Source organism: Ranitomeya imitator, chromosome 6 (assembly GCF_032444005.1).
Source record: "Ranitomeya imitator isolate aRanImi1 chromosome 6, aRanImi1.pri, whole genome shotgun sequence".
Classification (NCBI taxonomy): domain Eukaryota; kingdom Metazoa; phylum Chordata; class Amphibia; order Anura; family Dendrobatidae; genus Ranitomeya; species Ranitomeya imitator.
In genome coordinates this window covers 265,394,451-265,418,505 of record NC_091287.1, presented here as the reverse complement: position 1 = coordinate 265,418,505, position 24,055 = coordinate 265,394,451, and the positions used below count along the sequence as shown (strand labels likewise).

The 24,055-nt window shown below is 43.2% G+C and overlaps 1 protein-coding gene across 1 annotated transcript; it reads right to left on the bottom strand.

Annotated features, from left to right (window-relative positions):
* Positions 1-305: 305 nt before the first annotated feature.
* Positions 306-21,923, bottom strand: LOC138643359 (uncharacterized). The gene is made up of 11 exons (XM_069732281.1): positions 21,789-21,923; positions 20,315-20,405; positions 14,376-14,464; positions 6,244-6,371; positions 4,937-4,988; positions 4,757-4,854; positions 4,075-4,214; positions 2,775-2,840; positions 2,525-2,571; positions 2,279-2,427; positions 306-562 (listed from the first exon to the last, which is right to left on the bottom strand). Exons 1-11 carry the CDS (start codon positions 21,848-21,850, stop codon positions 306-308), a joined length of 1,179 nt encoding a protein of 392 aa, XP_069588382.1. The 5' UTR covers positions 21,851-21,923.
* Positions 21,924-24,055: the final 2,132 nt, after the last annotated feature.

Below are 24,055 nucleotides of genomic sequence, written 5' to 3'. Positions count from 1 at the left end.
GTCTGTAATGCAGACTTTGGACTGGATCAGAGATCTTAGACTGTCCGTAAAGGAGGGTGTTTCCTCCGCCACAGTCTGGTTGATACACTCCTGACACAGACTTTTATCACAAGATGTCTTTAAAGGCTTTTTACATAAGGGACATTCTTTATTTTTAGTCTTCGCCTTAAACTTTTTGGGGACCTCCTATACTCCACCCCCCAATGTATGTAAGAAAAGAGGGGAAAGATGGAGGCAAGAGAAGAGAAAAGAACAGACATTAGCGTGCTGGACTTTCTCGAAGTTTACTCACCACTCGGACGCTTTCAAAGTACGGGTACCGGATCCGGAGGTTGATTGGTTTTCTCCATGTCTCCCAATGAGACTAGGGACCCCTCCTTGGTATGCCGATCCGTCCGTATGCTGTCCGAGCGGCTTCTGGTGCTACCATGGCGGGTCTGGCTCTTTTCGCTTGAGCGAGACCGCCTATCCTGTATCTCTTGCTGTGGCATCAAATGTTCTGGTGAAAAATTCTCCATCATACACACCACCACGCAACAAGAGTAGTCACCTTCAACCTGACCTGGTTTAGTGACACAGGGCAGCGCATCTGGTTCGTTTAAATAGATTCCCCTTTTTTTCCCTAATGGATCACCTGGTTGATCCTGCCTTTACTGGTCGCTTCAGAAATCAGGTGTATGATCGCACCTGTCATGAATGATTACCTGGCTGATCGTGCCTGCACCACTTCTGGTGCTCCTATAAGCAATCAAACACCTGGTTGATCCTGCCGCTGCAAGCGCAACGCCTGCGCTGTATAATTATGCCAGAGCGCGCACCCGGTAACCACTTCCGGTGCGCGCTCACCATTTACCTGGTTGATCCTGCCATCTGAATACCACCGACGGCCTGCGCGCCCACCCGGACGTACTTCCGGTGCGCACTGCTGAACTGTGCTCCAGGCGCATCACTTCCGGTGTGCGCCGCCTTTTTCGATCCCCCTGCCCCTTAGCTCCCAACAAATGTTCCAAGTGCTACCGCCGGGTAATGCGTGCCATGTGCGTACCTCCATTTCCGGGTACCCGGCGCCGGCTGGAGGGAGGCTCGCAACGCCGACGGTGTCCACGCCATGGATGACAGGAAGATAGCGCAGCACTTACCCTCAGCGTCCCTCATCGCCAGACACTGCTCCATGCTTCTCCCCTCAGGTACCGACCAGGAAGGAGGGGAGGGGAAGGAGGGAGGGGGAGACTTGCTCTTCATGCTCGACAGGGAGGGCCCCAATACCTCCAAGGAGCTTACCTAGCCCGGGCACCGATGTGCCTCACGGGCTGCATGGCCACCATTAGTCAACAGGGGGGGCACCAAAAGGTGATCCCCGTGGACAGCAGGATTTCTAACTCGACAGGGGGGTAGAAGCGCCACCTGCGGCCCCCCTGGAGAATCTTCACCCGGGCGTTCACCTCACGGGCTGTGGCCATGCTTTGCTCAAGGGGGCATGGTATACATTGACCCCCGAGGCAACTACCGGTACCTGACGATGGGTGCAGTAGACCAGCGTCTGCCCAAATCCACCCGACCCAGGCATCCTCTTCTATCTTCATCAGAAGTCTTCCATCTTGAGGGTTCCCCGTCAAGGACAGGAAACCAACTGATGTGGAGAGAGGAGCCGCCCCTTTTATCTTGAAGGTTTCCTGTCCTTGATGGGTGGATCCCCTCTCGTGGTGCCATCATGTATGATGGAAAAAATTAGATCCGATACATACTTTTTTTTGACCTGACAGATTCCCTTTAAAGAACTGAATCTGTTTTGCCTCAATGAAAGAAGGGAATGGGTGACCAAACTAAAACAGTTAAATATGTTACATGACAAAAGAAGGAAAGTAGTTAAAGGCTTGAAAGCTTTACAGATATTTAAAGCAGAAATAATGTTCAGGGGGTTATTTTGTCACTAAAACACCTCCACGCAGGAACAAGGAAGCATCAACCTTAAGATACTCACGGGAAGGACCAGACTAAAAGTCTGGAAGTAGTTTTAGACTGATACATTAGTTCATATACTTACCAACCAGCGCTGATGTTAGATAGTATTAAGTCGACAAGAAGTAAATTCAAACATGTCTATGATACGTGCAAGTCTATCCTAACATAAGTATTAATGTAAATGCAGACTACTGGGGCCAGGGTAGTTTTTTCAATTTTAATTTTGTATGTGATGCTCCTTTCCAATATACAAATAAAACACAATTTAAAAATATTTTTTAATACACAAGTGTATAATTGAAATGAGTAAGTTTACCTTCTGGTGGAGAATAATATAATAGTTCTGGTTTCCCAAATGGGCCAACAACACCTCTTTGTTTTCGTATGTTGTGGTTGTTCCACTCCATAGCCTCCAGTTTGAGTTCATTTTGTATCAGCTGCAGAAAGCTGAACTGCAAACAATGTCTGAAAAGAAAGTCTCAAATTTATTTTAGATACTGAGGGCACCCCTGTCGATTTACAAGTAAAATATATCTATATATATCTTCACAGTAGAACTTACATGTGGACGGGGTTTGATATATCCAAAATGTCACTTCCAACCATTTTCTACAAAAAGGAAATAGTAATGTATAGTAACATTTAGATATATAGCATTATATGTGACTGAAAAATGTGCAGTGTATAAGCAATATGTGAATTTTCCATTGTATAATAGACAGTTTTCTTCATATTCATTTTCCTTTATGAAAGTTATGTGTAAGTTTGATAGGATGTTTTCATAAACAAAGTATGAAAATAATTATGTTTACCTCAAATCTTTCTTGCCATAGACAAATCCAAGATTTTTTCAAATATGAATTAAAACATTCTGCTCTCTAAAAAATAAAAAAAGGTAATTAATTTCAGTTATATACATGTACAAAATAATTATGCAATCATTTTAAAAATGACATGTCTTCAGTATAGTTTATCATTATGACACCATGCAGTCCAAAATTACTTGATGAGTAATGTAAGCAGTGAGTGGGCAGTGATCAATAACAAGTGGGTTTAATGTGGAGCACAAAGAAGCTTGGACACACAGAGACAAACATATATAACACAACTTTACAGGTCAATAGCTAACTAGAACCTATTGTTCAGGCACCCTCCTATATGGGAAGTTTCTTTACTTACCGTAGGCATTGATCTTATATATAAAGATCCCATATCTGCCGAATAGTGGATAATTATGAGATTAGTGGTTGTCCAATCATTGGGACCACCATAATCACAAGAACAGGGGCCATATATCTTGGGAAGTCCCTATCCTGAAGTGGATAAAGCAGGAATGACATGATAATAGAATAATTTCTGTGGGAGTTTTGAAGATGGCAATTGTAGTGCTTGTATTATTAGGGTATGTGCACACAATCAGTGTTTGCCACGTTTTGGGCATATTATGTTTTTGCTACATCACCAACATTTTTTGTTATACAGGTCGAATGCAGTGGATGGACGTATACATATATCAAAAGGAATAGATATTTCCACATATAAAAAGTTGTAGTTCATGTTAGCTATCCAAGAAGTATCAGTTCTTATTGCGGATATTCACATGCTAAGCATGCCGAGATGAGGAGACTTAAAGCCGCAATACTCCTCTGGGAAATATGCTAATTGTCTCTTCAGAGAGGAAGAGGACTAGAACTCTAGTGCCACCTCACACTTTGCACTGATGAGGGGCAGTACCCCAGAACACAGTGTCTGCAAATTGAGATTCTAGTTTAACTTTTATCAGAAGTCATGTGACAAGGCTCGTTAAAGGGTCAACATTGACTTCTAGGATTCCCAATTCCATTAGGTGGCACTACTGTTCTAGTTCTCTTCCTCTCTGAAGAGACAATTTGCATACTTCATGTTAGCAAAATGTGTTTGAGTTTTGGCAGCCACCTCGCATAAAAATTAAAGAATCATGACTTTTTAATCAAATTCAATGTAAAAGTTAAATCAAATAGAATTAACAAGTATACTTAAAGACAATAGCAATAATTTTGTAAGAATGGTACACAAGTTTCTCATTAACATTTGTAAATATACTGTCACAAATTGCAAACATATAACTGTTACCTGATTGTGCACAGATTTTCCATATCGAAAACTGTTAATTCCAGCCAAACTGTCACAATGGCGTTGTCTAAATGAGGTCTGCAACAATGCCACCAATTTATTCTCTTTTCCTCTGTCTGCCCTCACAAGTTGAGGACAACCTTAGAAAAGAAAAAAAATGATAGAAGGAAATAGTTTTTACATGTTAAAATAATTTAGAGTTATTACATTTAGGAAGAAAGGTTTTTGATGTAAGGAGTTATTCAGATTTCAAGATTGTTGGAAAGGAATGATTTCCTTAAACAAGCTTTCAGAGTATTCAATAACTCTGACCTATCTCCAGGATAGTTCACTAGTAAGATATCAGTGCAGAAATCTATCTCCCATCAACCCAACCAATCAGATGTTTTCATAGACTAGTTAGTGCCATGGCCTGTTCCAAGGACAACAACATCACACTCATGATATAGACGTAGTTCAGCTCCATTCAAGCAAATAGGGATGAGCTACAATATCAAGCAGAGACGCTGACAATGTATTATTTAAGCTGCAAGGAGGTTGTGGCGCTTACCATAGTGATACAGCCTATTCAGAGTGTTAATTGTTGGGAGCACCAAGCTAGAATAGTCTATGAGAAAGCAGTTTATCAGCTTTACAAATAATGTTACTCTATTAACAGATTTTCTAAATTAGTAAACATCACCATTTTCTCGAATAACAGCATCCAGATAGTATCTCGCTATGAATCCAGGTTTTCGGTTTGAGGTTCCAGCTTGTAACCAAATGATGCGACGGGAAAACCTATATAAATATTTAAATACGGCTTGTTTACTTTTGAAATGAAATCCTCAAAAAGTTAAAAAAAAACAAAACTATAACTTACCCATCAATACCCAAGTGAACCCAAATTCCATAAAATTTTAGCTTGTCATTGCCTGAGGAAAAAAATATAGACATTATATGCCCCTTTTCACATGTGGAGTGCTATGGAACACATGGTGGCGCAATAATTACGTATATACTCGTGTATAAGCCAATTTTTTTAGCACCTTTTTGTTTTTTTCTGAAAACGCCCCCCTTGGATTATACACAAGTCACTGTGCAGAAAGCTGGCAGGGCAGGGGGCCACGGAGCAGCGCCAGGAGCCGGCGGCTGTGGCACAGTGACAACTGCATCTGCAGCCGCAGGCACAAGACATCATACTCACCCACCTCGTGCCATCTCTGCATCTCTGTCCCTGCATCTCCGTTGTCCCGGCAGCTCTCCGCTCCTGTGTTGAGCGGTCACGTGGTACCACTCATTAAGGTAATGAATATGTCTGCATCTCCAATCCCATAGGCGGAGCGCATATTCATTACTTTAATGAGCGGTAGCACGTGATCGCTCAGCACAGTCAGGAAGAGCTGCCGGCGCCGTGACAACAGAGATGCAGGGGCGATGATGCAGCAATGGCGCAAGTAGGACAGGGGGGGATGTGATCAATGCATAAAACGATAGGACGGTGGGGGAGCCGAGCCATGAGGGACCGGGGGAGCAGATCCATGAGGGACGGGGGGAGCAGAGCCATGAGGGACCGGGGGGAGCTATGCATACAACAGGGGGAGCCACACATACCAGGACAGGACGGGGGAGCCACATACCGGGACAGGACGGGGGAGCCACATACCGGGACAGGACGGGGGAACCACATACCGGGACAGGACGGGGGAGCCACACACCAGACCAGGACAGGGGGAGCCACACATCAGACCAGGACAGAACAAGTGGAGCCACGCATCACAGGACCAGGATAAGGGGACAGTGCATACCGGCTTATACTCGAGTCAATAAGCTTACTCAGTTTTCCATGGTTAAAGTAGGTGTCTCAGCTTATACTCTGGTCGGCTTATACTGGAGTGTATACGGTATATATATATATATATATGTATATATACACACTGTATATATATATATATATATATATATATATATATATATATATATATATATACACATACATACATATAGAGATAGATAGATATATCTATATATACACACATACATAGATAGATAGACATATATTTGTATGGATATATATATATATATATATATATATATATATATATATATTATATATATATATATATATATATACACACATACAATGTGTGCCTTTATAAGATTGGATATCAAGTAGAAAATAAAGCTTACCATCTATATGCCAAACATCATTGGGACCTTTCGAGAAATAATTTTTTCTCTCTATTTTGCATTTCCCTGGTGTTCTCATCCGCAATCCAGTAGCATCAAATTGTTTCATTGCCTGATTTACATCATTTCTGTAAATGCAATTATATATGCATTAAAATATATTCAACGAGTTGCTATTATAAATTGGGTTATTTTTCGCTCATAACACACTTTTGGGTACAAAAAGGAAATGTGACTTATGAACCAAAGGAGTCAGGCAGTGGGGAAGTGTTGGCCTCTTGGAGCAGTGGAGCTATTAGCACTGTGCCTGAACTAGAGACAGATAAGCAGTGAGAAGGGAAGTATGATTCTTACCTCTCTCAGGTTTTCCTCCCAACCACCTTACTGCAAGCGTCCTGAAGGTGCACATACACATGTATTATAACGTGACACTGTGCAACGTCAGGTCATAGAGCAGCACGGCGTCCTTGCGAACACCAGCCTAAAGCCGAAAAGGTAATTGTTTGGGGCTGATTAGGATATAATAATAATAATCTTTATTTATATAGCGCCAACATATTCCGCATCGCTTTACAGTTTAACAGTTTCAAACACAACAGTCATAAGTAACAATGTTAACAATACAATAATTAAAGCGAAATAAGACAACCCTGCTCTAGAGAGCTTACAGTCTACAATAAGGAGAGGGAGATACAAAGTACAGGTGTGTATTTACAATGATGTATTTACAATGAGGGTCCAGCTATCTTCAGGGGGTGGGGATAGATGGAGATAGTGAATGGGCTACACACACAAACATAAAATGACTTTGATTAGTGAACGTGGTAGGTCGCTCAGAACAAATGTGTTTTGAGTTTGCGCCTAAAACTATGCAAGTTGTGGCTGGTCCTAATATCTTGTGGTAGAGCATTCCGGTCCTAATATCTTGGGGTAGAGCATTCCAGAGGATTGGCGCAGCACGGGAGAAGTCTTGTAGTCGGGAGTGGGAGGTACGGATTAGTGCAGAGGTTAGTCGAAAGTCATTTGCAGAGCGCAGCGGTCGGTTAGGCCGATAGACAGAAATGAGGGAGGAGATGTAAGTGGGGCTGCACTGTTCAGAGCTTTGTGGGTGAGAACAAGAACTTTGAATTGTATCCTGTAATGAATGGGCAGCCAGTGTAACGACTGGCGAAGAGTGGACACGTCCGAGTAATGATTAGCCAGATGGACGACCCTGGCTGCTGCATTAAGGATAGACTGGAGAGGAGAAAGTCGAGTGAGGGGGAGGCCAATTAATAGAGCGTTACAGTAGTCCAGGCAGGAGTGGATCAGGGTAACAGTGAGGGTTTTTGTTGTTTCCATGGTGATAAAAGGGCGGATTGTAGAGATGTTCTTTAGGTGTAAGCGGCATGAGCGGGCAAGAGATTGTATATGGGAGGTGAAGGAGAGATCGGAGTCAAACATAACACCCAGACAGCGCGCCTGCTGCCGGGGTGTTATTATGGTGCCACCCACGGAGAGGGAAATGTCAGATTTAGGGAGGTTAGTAGATGGCGGGAGTAGAAGAAGTTCAGTTTTGGAGAGGTTGAGCTTCAGATAGAGAGCGGACATGATGTTGGAGACTGCGGACAGACAGTCACTGGTGTTCTGTAGTACAGCGGGGGTAAGGTCAGGGGATGATGTGTATAGTTGTGTGTCATCAGCATAAAGATGGTACTGAAAGCCAAATCTGCTGATGGTCTGTCCAATTGGTGCCGTGTAGAGAGAGGAGAAGGGGGCCAAGGACTGAGCCCTGAGGTACCCCAACAGCGAGAGGAAGAGGAGATGAAGTGGAGCCAGAGAACAGAACACTGAAGGAGCGGTCAGAAAGGTAGGAGGAGAACCAGGAGAGAGCAGTGTCCTTAATGCCTAGTGACTGGAGCCTACAGAGTAGGAGAGGGTGGTCAACAGTGTCGAAAGCTGCAGAAAGGCCGAGAAGAATGAGCAGAGAGTGGTCACCGTTACGTTTTGCTGTCAGAAGGTCATTGGTCACTTTGATGAGTGCAGTTTCTGTCGAATGTAGGGGGCGAAAACTGGACTGTAAAGGGTCTAGGAGGGAGTGAGTGGAGAGGTAACAGGTAAGGCAGGAGTAGATCAGGTGCTCCAAGAATTTAGAGATGAAGGGGAGATTGGAGACTGGTCTGTAGTTGTTTGTGCAAAATAGGTCGAGGGTGGGTTTCTTTAGTAATGGAGTAATGATAGAGTGTTTGAAGGAGGACGGGAAAATGCCAGAAGAGAGGGAGAGAGATTAAAGATTGTAGTTAGGTGAGTTGTGACGACTGGAGAGAGAGACTGGAGGAGGTGTGAGGGAATGGGGTCGGTAGTGCATGTAGTCGGACGAGAAGAGGAGAGGACCTTGGAGACTTCTTCTGTGATGGGATCGAATGTGGAGAGTGAGCCATGGGAAATGCAGGGAGGGATGGGAGTCACTGAACTTGGTGATTGGGAGTGGATTTCCTGACAGATGTTATCTATTTTCTCAATAAAGTGGGAGGCCAGGTCATCAGCACAAATGTCTGATAGGGGCTTGTGATTTTGGCCTGAGGAGGGAGTGAAAGGTGTCAAAAAGTTTATTGGGGTTGTTGGATAGTGAGGAGATCAGGGTAGTGAAGTAGGTCTGTTTGGCGAGGTGAAGGGCAGAGTTATAGGTCCTTAACATCAATTTGAAGTGTATGAAGTCTTCTGGTGTGCGTGTTTTCCTCCATAAGCGTTCAGCACACCTAGAGCATTGCTGGAGAAATCGGGTTTGCGATGTGAGCCAGGGCTGTTTCACTCTGTGTTTGGCCAATGTGCCAGCAGGTGTCAGTGCCTCAGCCCAATGGAGAATCCTTTGGTGGGCCAGTCCGACCCTGTGTATACTAATGTCAGAAGCCTCAATAATAAAAGTGATTAACTGGAATTAGTAATGTCTGAGGATGACTGACAGAGAGATATTAACTGATACATGGCTGGAAAATAGTTACGATTCGGAAGCTAACATAAAGGGTTAAAGTCTATTTAGAAAGGCTGTGACAAAATGGAAATAGGGAGGTATTTGTACTTTTGAAACATCCTGTCTGCCCACACTCCAGAATGAATTGTGAGGAGAATGAAAATGTGGAATCACTGTGGATAGAAATACAATGTTATCAAATCAAATGTAATACTAAAGGAAATAGATGAGACAGCAAAGGTCATTAGTATGGGTGATTTCAAGTACTTGGATATAGACTGTGAAACTGAATCCTGTAAATCTGAAAGAGGAAACAGGTTCTTATGAATAAAAGAAGACAGTTTAACTTCCCAATTTAAAAAATATCCAACTATAAGGACTGCCTTACTGGACATAGCATTAACCAAAAGGCCTGATAGAATAACTGATGTGTAGATTGACGTAAATAGTGACCATAACATAATAACCTTACAATTGTCATTCAAAAGGTAGTTTTTTCAGGGAGGCACCAAACCACAGAACTTCTGAAATGAAAATTGCAGCTGCTTAGAGAAACAATTAGCCTCACAAAGTGGGAAAAAGTCCTCCGAAATAAAATGCATAAACTAAATTACCGTATGTACTAGAGTATAAGCCGACCCCCCTAATTTTGTCACAAAAAAACTGTGAAAACTTATTGACTCGAGTATAAGCCTAGGGTGGAAAATGCAGTAGCTACCGCTAAATGTCGAAAATAAAATTAGATACCAATAAAAGTAAAATTAATTGAGACATCAGTAGGTTAAGTGTTTTTGAATATCCATATTGAATCAGGAGCCCCGTATAATGCTCCATACAGTTCATGATGGGCCCCGTAAGATGCTCTATATAAAAATGTGCCACATATAATGCTGTGCCCCATATACAATGCTCTGCACTGTTCATTATTGCCCCATAGCTGTGCCATATAGTGCTCTGCACCGTTCATTTTTGTCCCATAGCTCTGCCATATAGTGCTCTGCACCGTTCATTATTGCCCCATAGCTGTGCCATATAGTGCTCTGCACCATTCATTATTGCCCCATAGCTGTGCCATATAGTGCTCTGCACCGTTCGTTTTTGTCCCATAGCTGTGCCATATAGTGCTCTGCACCGTTCATTATTGCCCCATAGCTGTGCCATATAGTGCTCTGCACCGTTCATTATTGCCCCATAGCTGTGCCATATAGTGCTCTGCACCGTTCGTTTTTGTCCCATAGCTGTGCCATATAGTGCTCTGCACCATTCATTATTGCCCCATAGCTGTGCCATATAGTGCTCTGCACCGTTCATTATTGCCCCATAGCTGTGCCATATAGTGCTCTGCACCGTTCATTTTTGTCCCATAGCTCTGCCATATAGTGCTCTGCACCGTTCATTATTGCCCCATAACTGTGCCATATAGTGCTCTGCACCGTTCATTATTGCCCCAAAGCTGTGCGATATAGTGCTCTGCACCGTTCATTATTGCCCCATAGCTGTGCCATATAGTGCTCTACACCGTTCATTATTGCCCCATAGCTGTGCCATATAGTGCTCTGCACCGTTCATTATTGCCCCATAGCTGTGCCATATAGTGCTCTGCACCGTTCATTTTTGTCCCATAGCTGTGCCATATAGTGCTCTGCACCATTCATTATTGCCCCATTGATGTACCATAGAAAGCTCTGCCATTGCTGCTGCTGCAAAAAAAAACAAAAAAAAAAAAACACATACTCACCTCTTGCTTGCAGGTCCCGGCGTCTCGTCCAGGAGTCTCGCCGCACTGACTGATCAGGCAGAGGGCGCCGTGCACACTATATGCGTCATCGCGCCCTTTGACCTGCACAGTCAGAGCGGAGAGACGCCGGGAAGATGGAGCGGCGCCAGGAAGATGGAGCAATGCCCGGAGGCTGGAATGTGGACAGGTAAAAATGCGATACTTACCTGGTCCCGGCATCCCACTCCTTCTCCCGCACAGCTGGTCTTCGGTGCCGCAGCCTCTTCCTCTATCAGCGGTCACCATTACTGCTGATTAGAGAAATGAATATGTGGCTCCACCCCTATGGGAGTGGAGTCCATATTCATTTTTCTAATGAGCGGTCCCATGTGACCGCTGAAGAGGGGAAGAGCTGCAGCACCCGTAGACCGTGGGACGGCAGGTGGAGCGCCAGGATCGCCGGGACTAGGTAAGTATGCCTCAGCGCCCTCTCCCCCTCACCCGCCGCCCTCACCGATACCGTGACTCGAGTATAAGCCGAGAGGGGCACTTTCAGCCCAAAAATTTGGGCTGAAAATCTCAGCTTATACTCGAGTATATACAGTATGTTTTCTTTATGTAAACTAAATTAGATATTTTTAAAAGCATACACAAATTGCATTGTGAACAATACACACCATATATGAATACAATGGCTGTGAACAGGGAAAAAGGCAATGTGGATAAACAGAAATGGAAAGGGGGACAATAAAACTGAAAAGAAAGGAATTACATTACAAGGAAGGTAGTGAGAAAGCACTAAAACACTGTCAGGAGCAAAAAAAAAATGAAAAAACAGATAAAGGCATTGCATTGAAAGTGGACAGAGAGAGGCTCATTAACATAGCAAGTAAAAGTAATCCAAAAAACTTCTTCAGTTAGATAAATAGCATGGGATTGTCAAGGAAAACAAAAAAGTCTAGTTGCTTTAATGTATTACTACAGATAGACCACGATCTGGAAATATTTTTCAAACCCTTTACAACCAAGATTGATGCAGTACTTGTAAGTTTGATACAATTTGACATCTGGCTTGAAAACAGAAGTGCCAGAACAAAACCAGAGAAAATGATGGAATCAGTTCAGGAATCACTTTACCACAAATAGGAAACTGACTAATCAGCATATAGACGTGAGGGTAGCCTAAGGCTATGTTCACACTTTGCAGATTCCACTGCGGATTTTTCCGCAGCAGAATTCCAAAATCCGCAGTGAAAACCGCAGCGCGTTTTCACTGCGGATTTATCGCGGTTTTTACTGCGTTTTCTTCTGCGGATTTTCAACTGCAGTTTTCTATTGGAGCAGCTGAAAATCCGCAGAAAAGAAGTGACATGCTGCGGAATGTAATCCGCAGCGTTTCCGCGCGGATTTTTCTGCAGCATGTGCACAGCGTTTTTTGTTTCCCATAGGTTTACATTGAAATGTAAACTCATGGGAAACTGCTGCGGATCCGCAGCGGTCAAATCCGCTGCAGATCCGCAGCAAAATCCGCAAAGTGTGAATATAGCCTAAAGGTACCTTCACACTAAATGACGCTGCAGCGATCCAGACAACGATCCGGATCGCTGCAGCGTCGCTGTTTGGTCGCTGGAGAGCTGTCACACAGACAGCTCTCCAGCGACCAACGATGCCGGTAACCAGGGTAAACATCGGGTTACTAAGCGCAGGGCCGCGCTTAGTAACCCAATGTTTACCATGGATACCATCCTAAAAGTAAAAAAAACAAACGCTTCATACTTACCTTCGGCTGTCTGTCCCCGGCGCTCTGCTTCTCTGCACTGGCTGTGAGCACAGCGGCCGGAAAGCAGAGCGGTGACGTCACCGCTCTGATTTCCGGCCGCTGTGCTCACAGCCAGAGCAGAGAAGCAGAGCGCCGGGGACAGACAGCCGAAGGTAAGTATGAAGCGTTTGTTTTTTTTACTTTTAGGATGGTATCCATGGTAAACATTGGGTTACTAAGCGCGGCCCTGCGCTTAGTAACCCGATGTTTACCCTGGTTACCAGTGAAGACATCGCTGAATCGGCGTCACACACACCGATTCAGCGATGTCAGCGGGAGAGCCAGCGACCAAAGAAAGTTCTGGCCTTCTAGCCCCGACCAACGACATCACAGCAGGATTCTGATCGCTGCTGCGTGTCAAACTAAACGATATCGCTAGCGAGGACGCTGCAACGTCACGGATCGCTAGCGATATCATTTAGTGTGAAGGTACCTTAAGAGATCTACAACATCCACTCTGCTTAAAATGATATCTAAATCATTCAAAACAAAGCAGTCTGTAGTCAAAAGCAGAAAGTTTGGCTTGTAAACCAACAAAAAGCAGAGAGCTGATCAGTATTTGGTAAAGGCCCCTTCACATTTAGCGACGCTGCAGCGATACCGACAACAATCCGGATCGCTGCAGCGTCGCTGTTTGGTCGCTGGAGAGCTGTCACACAGACCGCTCTCCAGCGACCAACGATGCCGGTAACCAGGGTAAACATCGGGTAACTAAGCGCAGGGCCGCGCTTAGTAACCCGATGTTTACCCTGGTTACCATGCTAAAAGTAAAAAAAAACAAACACTACATACTTACCTACAGCCGTCTGTCCTCCAGCGCTGTGCTCTGCTTCTCTGCTCTCCTCTTGTACTGTCTGGGAGCCGGAAAGCAGAGCGGTGACGTCACCGCTCTGCTTTCCGGCTCACAGCCAGTACAGGAGGAGTGCAGAGCGCAGCGCTGGAGGACAGACAGCGGTAGGTAAGTATGTAGTGTTTTTTTTTTTTTACTTTTAGCATGGTAACCAGGGTAAACATCGGGTTACTAAGCGCGGCCCTGCGCTTAGTTACCCGATGTTTACCCTGGTTACCAGTGAAGACATCGCTGGATTGGTGTCACACACGCCGATCCAGCGATGTCTCCAGGGAGTCCAGCGACGAAATAAAGTTCTGGACTTTCCTCAGCGACCAACGATCTCCCAGCAGGGGCCTGATCGTTGGTCGCTGTCACACATAACGATTTCATTAACGATATCGTTGCTACGTCACAAATAGCAACGATATCGTTAACGATATCGTTATGTGTGAAGGTACCTTAAGTATTTCACATCAGTATTTGTATCCAAAATCTGGAGTGGAACAATCACATGAAAGTGTAATATAAACATGTAACCACTTCTAGATTTTTTATCCTCTTCTGGTTTTGTGTACAAATACTGATGAGAAATACTGATCAAATACTGAACATGGCGTAATACGTCTGTTCAAATTGAGGAACTGTCTTGAGGGCACTTGCATAACCAAAAACAAAACCCATGTGTCTAAACATGACTGTCTGCAATGTGTCTTGGTGAAAACAGCTGCCAGAGTAGGTTTTATGTTGCAGAACTTTACAACTATCCTTGTTTTTTCAATGTAAAATAAAATGGATTTTGAATTAAATTACTAACCTATAGCAAGGCTGTATTTTTCTCTCGTCTCTGATTCGTCTATGCATGGCGCGAATTCCTTTAGCTGGTGACCAGTGCTGAAGTTCAACCTTTCATGAAATATACAGAGAAAATAAAATTATTGGTAAACATTGATAATTGAACATTAAGGAACTTTACCAAGTAAATAATCAATCCAACCAAATATATCGGTTGGTCTCAAGTGCTGATGGTCATTCTACACTAAAATAATATTCATGTTCCATAAGGAACCTTTTTTAATGCTTACCGTAAATACCAGAGTTTGTAAGCAAACACATAAAAGCAAAACCCATAACTGAAGACTGACTCCCAAAGCAATGGTGTTATAGTTTTGGTAAAAAACAAAAAAAAAAAACACAACTGTACATCGGTTTTCTATGGCAAAGAAATATCTTTCCCTAGGGAAGTATATCACATAACATGTTAATAAACATTTTAATCAAACCACAAAAAAAGATGACTAACGTACTAGAGTCAACAGATTTGATGAATATGATTTTTCTTATTCCTTAAGATTAAAATAATATGTACCGCTTTAGAGTCAGGCAACTGCCTGATGATGAGAGCAGTGTGGTCTTGATATGCGTTTTTATCTGAATAAGGCCGGCGTCACACACAGCGTATGAAAATACGGCCGTAATACGCTGAAAGTCCCGAAAATAGTGGTCCGTAGCTCCTCCGTAGGCAGGGTGTGTCAGCGTTTTTTGCGCATGGCATCCTCCGTATGTAATCCGTATGGCATCCGTACTGCGTGTTTTTATCGCAGGCTTGCAGAACCGACATACGGATATACAAGGGATCCATGTGTAAAAAACAAAACAAAACATATATACTGTCTATATATATATATATATATATATATATATATATATATATATATATGTCAGTAGACACATATATGTATATATATTATTACTTCATACAGCACGAGATAGCAGAAAGCCGGTAATTCAATTACCGGCTTTTGCTTTCTACTTCCTAAACCCGACATGATATGAGACATGGTTTACATACAGTAAACCATCTCATATCACCATTTTTTTTGCATATTCCACACTACTAATGTCAGTAGTGTGTATATGCCAAATTTTGCAGTTCTAGCTATTAAAGGGTTAAATGGCGGAAAAAATTGTCGTGGGCTCCCGCACAATTTTCTCCGCCAGAGTAGTAAAGCCAGTGACTGAGGGCAGACATTAATAGCCTGGAGAGGGTCCATGGTTATTGCCCCCCCCCCTGGCTAAAAACATCTGCCCCCAGCCACCCCAGAAAAGGCACATCTGGAAGATGCGCCTATTCTGGCACTTGGCCACTCTCTTCCCATTCCCGTGTAGCGGTGGGATATGGGGTAATGAAGGGTTAATGCCACCTTGCTATTGTAAGGTGACATTAAGCCAAATTAATAATGGAGAGGCGTCAATTATGACACCTATCCATTATTAATCCAATACTAGTAAAGGGTTAAAAAACACACAAACACATTATTAAAAATTATTTTAATGTAAAAAATCACAAAGGTTGTTGGAATAATTTATTCTACGCCCAAACCACTCACTGAAGACCCTCGATCTGTAACTAAAAAACGTCTGAAACGTCCAACGATGTAAATCCATCTGAAGGGGTTAAAATATTTTGCAGCCACGAGCTTTGCTAATGCAGCTGCTCATGGCTGCAAAACCCCGGAGAATGAAGGTAAAGTAGGTCAATGACCTATATATAGCTTCATTTGCGGTGAGGCGCCCTCTGCTGGCTGTCCCTAGATCGTGGGAACTTTCCTAGAAAGCTCCCAGGCTCGAGATCATAAGAGGTGCCCTCTGCTGGTTGTCCTCATATGAACTCGAGCCAGGGAGCTTTCTAGGAAAGTTCCCATGATCTAGGGACAGCCAGCAGAGGGCGCCTCACCGCAAATGAAGCTAAATATAGGTCACTGACCTACTTTACCTTCATTCGCTGGGGTTTTGCAGCCTTGAGCAGCTGCAATTGGATTAATAATGGATAGGTGTCATAATTGACGCCTCTCCATTATTAATTTGGCTTAATGTCACACGGGAATGGGAAGAGAGTGGCCAAGTGCCAGAATAGTCGCATCTTCCAGATGTGCCTTTTCTGGGGTGGCTGGGGGCAGGTGTTTTTAGCCAGGGGGGGCAATAACCATGGTCCCTCTCCAGGCTATTAATATCTGCCCTCAGTCACTGGCTTTACTACTCTGGCGGAGAAAATTGCGCGGGAGCCAACGCCAATTTTTTCCGCCATTTAACCCGTTATTTTATTTTAATAGCTAGAACGGCCAAATTTTGCATATACACACTACTAACATTAGTAGTGTGGAATATGCAAAAAAAAGGGGATATGAGATGGTTTACTGTATGTAATCATGTCTCATATCATGTCGGGTTTAGGAAGGAGATAGCAAAAGCCGGTAATTGAATTACCGGCTTTCTGCTATCTCGTGCTGTATGAAGTAATAATATATATACATATATGTGTCTCACTGACATATATATATATATATACCTATTCTATGTGTACACATTTATTCCACCTATTCTATTGTAAGCTGTCAGTGTGATTTTACTGTACACCGCAATGAATTACCGGCTTTTCTTGCTAACAGCGCTGCGTATTCCTCGCAAATCACACTGCTGGTCTGTGTGTAATCCGTATTTTTGGGGCTTCCATAGACTTTCATTGGCGTTTTCTTTGCGCAATACGGTGACAAACGCAGCATTTAGCGATTTTCTACGGCCGTAGAAAGCCGTATAATACTGATCAGGAAAATACGGCAGATAGGAGCAGGGGCATAGAGAATAATTGTGCCACATGTTATGCGAGTTTTACGGACGTAGTTTCTGCGCTCTTACGTCCGTAAAACTCGCAAGTGTGACGCCGGCCTAAGTAAGAAGAATAATACTCATTATATCTGTGTATTCCATCACTATGAAAGGTAGCAGATTTTTTTATGCTATGTTGTATTGCAATTGTCACACTGCAGCACTGCTGGTGGCTGCTGAGTAGTGCAAGCTCTACTAGATGGCAGCACAGTGGAGAATGAACCGAAGTCCTGCACAGAGAAGAACTACACCAGGTGGTAGCAGAGTAGTCAGCAAGCAAGGTCGATACCATAGAAAAATTAACCCCTGACATGAACAGACAAGGAAAAGGAGAGACAGGAAAAACCAGGTCTTGATCATGACAGCAATGCAGTATTTTGGGAAGTAATGACTATCAACAAAGGAATGTGGAATGGTGGCATGGCTATTAAAAAAATAGTCTAAGATTCAATTTGCACATGTATACAACATAATGAATATGATTCAGGGGCATACATAGACATGACTTGGTCTCATAGCCTACTTGTGAACATGCACCCAAACTGCTATGTAATGAACTAAATGCTATTGCCAGATATGAGTGCAGAATTTCAAGTGGGTAAAAATACTTTTGTAAATATATCTAAAATAAAATATAAAAATATAAATGTAAATTTACTAAAACGTAGTGCAGATAATATGCAAATTGTAACTACAGATACAGAAATAATATGATTTCTGATTGAATGCAATGAACCGATTTTTTTTCTTTTATTAGATGCAAAAAATGGTAGAGAAATTAAGGTGCGTTTTATAAAAAAGAAGTTAGCAAGATATGGGATCCAGTGCTATGAGCGGGGTCGGGGATCTGGAGCCAGCGTGGTGAGTCAGGAAGAGGAGTAAGAAGCAAGTTACGGTCCTACTTACCGCCCCCTTTTGTTGTTGTCCTGGTCACAGCGCTGCTCTGATTTCTAACATAAAGTGAAGGACGTATAGGCTAAAGGTACCTTCACACTAAACGATATCGCTAGCGATCCGTGACGTTGCAGTGTCCTCGCTAGCGATATCGTTTAGTTTGACACACAGCAGCGATCAGAATCCTGCTGTGATGTCGTTGGTCGGGGCTAGAGGGCCAGACCTTTCTTTGGTCGCTGGCTCTCCCGCTGACATCGCTGAATCGGTGTGTGTGACACCGATTCAGCGATGTCTTCGCTGGTAACCAGGGTAAACATCGGGTTACTAAGCGCAGGGCCGCGCTTAGTAACCCGATGTTTACCCTGGTTACCATCCTAAAAGTAAAAAAACAAACGCTACATACTTACCTTCGGCTGTCTGTCCCCGGCGCTCTGCTTCTCTGCTCTGGCTGTGAGCACAGCGGCCGGAAAGCAGAGCGGTGACGTCACCGCTCTGCTTTCCGGCTGCCCGGCGCTCACAGCCAGAGCAGAGAAGCACAGCGCCGGGGACAGACAGCGGTAGGTAAGTATGTAGCGTTTGTTTTTTTTACTTTTAGGATGGTAACCAGGGTAAACATCGGGTTACTAAGCGCGGCCCTGCGCTTAGTAACCCGATGTTTACCCTGGTTACCGGCATCGTTGGTCGCTGGAGAGCTGTCTGTGTGACAGCTCTCCAGCGACCAAACAGCGACGCTGCAGCGATCCGGATCGTTGTCTGGATCGCTGCAGCGTCGTTGAAGGCCCCGTCACACATAGCGACGCTTGAGCGATTCCGACAACGATACGACCTGTCAGGGATCGCTCAAGCGTCGCTATGTGGTCGCTGGTGAGATGTCACACAGTGCGATCTCCCCAACGACGCAGCAGCGATGCGGCGAACTGTAGCGACCTGTACAACGATGCTATTTCATGATGATTCAATGGGACGTCCTGTCAGCGAGGTCGTTGGTAAGGTGTCAAACACAGCGATGTGTGCTACCCAGCGGGACCGCAACGATCAAAAAATGGCCCAGGCCATTCCGACACGACCAGCGATCTCACAGCAGGGGCCTGATCGCTGCTACGTGTCACACATAGCGAGATCGCTACTGAGGTCGCTGTTGCGTCACAAAACTTGTGACTCAGCAGCGATCTCGCTGTGTGTGACGGGGGCTTTAGTGTGAAGGTACCTTTAGACTAAACTTTACACTATGTGACATCACTTCAGAATGCAGCACCCTGAATGTCTGAGTCAGGAGAGTTACCTTTTTTTCATTATGATCTAATTGCTGAGTAGTACTCAGTACTATTGGGGGTCTGATCCGAGGTCTGTTAAACATTTAGGGTATGATTAAAGGTGAAAGGTGCATCTGAATGGAGGTGCTGGCAGATCTGAGGACTAATAACTTTTGAGGAGGTATAATGTGTGGAAGGGTTATAATTAAGGCGAAGGTCTGTTTGGTGGGGTCTGATCTTTGTTCTCATAAGTATTAGAGAAGTCTGATTGCAGGCTTCAATTTGAGGGAGGTTTGATTGGTTGAAAGAGGTCTGATTAAGATTTGGCTTATCTGAAGTCAGAAAAATATTGGAGTGGAGGTGTCTGATTTAATAATGGGGGGGATCTGATCTGAGCTCTGTTTAAAATTTCAGGGTCCAATGTGAGGTTTACTTAACATTGGTGGTGTCTGATCTGAGGTCTAATGAAAATATCCTCATTTTTTATTTTACTTCTATAAAAACAGAGGTGCATCATATCATTAGATGCATTTATAAGGAAAAAAAGTTCTCTCTTTTATTGTGTTGATTCCCAGGTTTCACAGATTATGAATATTTGTAAGCAATGAGACCTTCATCAGATAAACTGGAAGATGCATATACGCAGCAGTGCAAACAAATGTCAAGGTGCATCAGGCAAATAATATATAAATCAATAAACTGACAAGCTACAGAATTTTGCAAATCAAGAAAACATTGTAAAAGTAGGCAAAATATATCCAAAATAGTTTTTTGTTTTATAGTCAGACATCTAAGATGGTAGAGCTGTTTTATGAGCACATGGCTCTATTTCAGTCGATAGTGTAGAAGGGAAAAAACAGAACATTATCTCCAGTACAGATAATGCTGCACATTGTAGCACATCACATAATCATTTTGTATAAATCACTGATGACAACCGTACCTTCACAGCACTGAAAATTGTGGATATTGATCTTTCATCACTTCTTCGCTTTAAGCCAAGTTTTTGCAGTATTCTTCTTAAATGGCGTTGTCTAAATAAATAAATAAATTTAAAAAAAACACGGCCTTAAATTCTTGAAACAGATTCACTGGCAATCATTACATTAGACCTATTGCTAATTATTAAAAACAATATGACTGGAAATTATTTTCTATAACTAGCAAATTGATATGATTACTGTGTATATTATAAGTCCAAAAACATGAAAATGTTAGTGACTTTGCACATCTGATCAAATTCTGTGCTGTCATTAATGGAGGTTCTATCCAGATTTATTCACTTGCAGCAGATAACAATGAAAACAAAGTCATTCTTTTAACACGTGTGCTGTGTTAAACGGAAAAAAGTATAACAATGTTGGGGTTAAACTCCCTTCACATATGGCACATTTAGTTGCAGCAAATATCTTACAGAATATGAGATTCATTTATTTGAATGGGTTGCTTTTATTAGAAATCCAAGTTCTACTGCAGTCTTCATTGCAGTGAAAAGAACTTTGTTACCAAAAACATTGCACGTTTTAAGACAAATTAAACTGTAGTGGTTTTGATATCTGTTACCATAAAGAAGCATAATTGTGAAAAGATGCTGTACAAACAATTTACTAGAACATAAAGCTCTGTTAATAAACGTCTGTATTACAGTTACTGAGTTTTGGAAAGTTAACCCATATGTTATAATTAAAAAATTAATGCAAAAGTCGAAATAACCCCCAAAAATTATATTAATAAGGAAGTTAGAATTGAATTGTCTGTGTGTATAACAGATATGATCTATGTGACGTTCAAATATATAAAAATTCCAGTGGTAGCTGTGTAGGCTAATTTACACACCATTTCGATGACTACCCTTTTAGGAAGCGTATAACCACATTGTAATGAAAAATTTGGCAATATATATTATGGACTCAAATTGGGTGGTAACATAAATATAATTAAATGAATCTCACCATAATGACATGGAAATTGCATTTACCGTATTTTTCGGACTATAAGACGCAATGGACTATAAGACGCACCCAGGTTTTAGAGGTGAAAAATAGGGAAAAAAATATTTGAAGCAAAAAAGGTGGTAAAAAATTTAATAACATAAACATACTATAATATGTGCTGTTATTATATATAATAGTATGTTATTATGTTGGAAGCTGCGAGTAGAAGATGGAGCTGCGGGACCAGTGTGGTGTCTGTAAAGTACTATATGAAGACGCTGGAGGGTGAGTATAAGGATGGGGGCACAGGGCTTATATTTAAAGCACCACTCCAGCACTAAAAAATAACACTGGTGTGCGGCTTTAAGATCCCATTGGGAGAACTATAACTCCCAGCATGTCCTGCAGAACCTATGGCATGCTGGGAGTTATAGTTCACCACAGCAGTGGCAGAGTGCTTTATTGTGTGTTGTAAAGACTAACCTTTTAATTGTGGCAGCCAGCCACACTGTGGTGAGGTAAAATGCTGGAGCATCCCATCCCATGACTGCACAGAGTACTCCCTCTTGTTGCCTCTCCACAGCACAGGAGTAAGCTTACAGATTGTAGTGTGGTGTCTGCAGGACCTGTGATGACATCAGAAGAGGGAGGGCTCTGTGCTGCCATGTGATGCTCCAGCCCGCCCACTCCTGACATCACACAGGTCATTGTGCTGGAGCACTAAGACGGCAGGCAGGTATGCAGCAATCTTGTCCCCTCTGGCCCCTGCTGCTGCCCCCTCCTCCACCGGACACACAGCATGTGTGTCCCTGTTAAGGAGTATTCATTTGCTGCTCCTGACTCACTGCTCAGCTGACAGGTGGGCGGGGAAGCAGCTAATGAATATTCACTGCACTTTAATGATCGGGACCATGTGGTTTCCCCAGTGCTGATTCCTGAAGCCAACAGGGACATTTTTCTGCCTCCCAGTGCAATCCCACTCACTGCTGCCCCTCCCCACGTTACATCGGTACCATAAGACACACCCACACTTTCCTCTCAAATTTGGAGGAAAAAAAGGGCGTCTTATGGTCAGAAAAATACGGTATATTACGCACATGGAAAACTAGCATCACAACTTATTGGTGTCATAGTTTTTTTTAATAAAAGATTAGTTTTTAAATACTTACGAAACAGAAATATTGTGAACATTTTTTAGCATTCTTAAAATTTCCACTTGGGTGCAGCCCTTTTCAAAAAGGTGTTTTATAATACTATCTCCTTTAAAATTGTTAAGGCTTGTCAGTGACTCCACAGAAGATTTTCATACTGCATGTTCTAATGTGTTTTAACAAGCTGAAGACCACTGCCTGTTAAATTAATCACTAAAACTATCACGTTCTACCAATTTGCCATCCTTCTGTAGTTATAAAACCTATAAATCAACAGCTAGTAAAGGTGTTAACTCATTGGCCCACCTGGTCTTCAGTCTTTCACCATTATACAGGGGTCTGTTGCATTAAAGGGACACTGTCACCTGAATTTGGAGGGAACAATCTTCAGCCATGGAGGCGGGGGTTTTGGGGTTTTTGATTCACCCTTTCCTTACCCGCTGGCTGCATGCTGGCTGCAATATTGGATTTAAGTTCATTCTCTGTCCTCCGTAGTACATGCCTGCACAAGGTGCAATCTTGCCTTGCGCAGGTGTGTACTATGGAGGACAGAGAATGAACTTCAATCCAATATTGCAGCCAGCATGCAGCCAGCGGGTAAGGAAAGGGTGAATCAAAAACCCCAAAACCCCGCCTCCATGGCTGAAGATTGTTCCCTCCAAATTCAGGTGACAGTGTCCCTTTAAACAACTGTCGGCTATCTACATCTGCAGCCAAGAATGTACATGTACAGCCTTTTGTGGTAAGGACATACAGGTGTGAAAATGCACATGAAGGACAAATGTGATTGGCACATCCATATGTCCATTGTGCAATATGTAGATTATGTCCTATTTGTGGCTGCAAATGTGGACTATGAAAACATTGCACTGAATGTATCATGAAAAACTTCCGAAGTCACATGTATATCATCCATATTTTGCAGAGTCACATTTTGCATCAGTGCATTCTAATACCAAAGAGAGTCAGGTAACCAGAATAGTGTAGTGCAGTGGGGGTGGGTGCAGTGTGACAGGCAGTGACCCTTGTAAAAGTTCACAGCAAAAACGTGTTCAAGCTCAAAAACTCACAATTGCACCACTGTATCCCACTGCAGGGTGCCAGGAGTTCACTCTGCAGTGCTCTGTGTTAGGCCGGGATCAGACTTGCGAGAAAGTCGCACAAGTCTCGCACCTCAATACCCGCCACTGCCACCGGCACTCGTGAGCGGAGTGTGTGGCTGCATGGCTGCATAGAGATACATGTACTACGGTCCCGAGTGCCGGGTATTGATGTGCGAGACTCGCACTAGTTTCTCTCAAGTCCCGGCCTTACTCTCACACAGGCTAAGCTTTTGAAGAGCCGACTGCTCTGTTAGCTACAAACTCCAGACTGACAAACACAAACCCTGCTTCACAGTTTTGTTTTTTAAACCAGGGGTCCCCAACTCCAGTCCTCAAGGCCCACCAACAGGTCATGTTTTCAGGATTTCCTTTGCATTGCACAGGTGATGCAATTATTACCTGGGCAAGACTAAGGAAATCCTGAAAACATGACATGTTGGTGGGCCTTGAGGACTGGAGTTGGGGACCCCTGTTTTAAACAATATGTGGCCTTAGG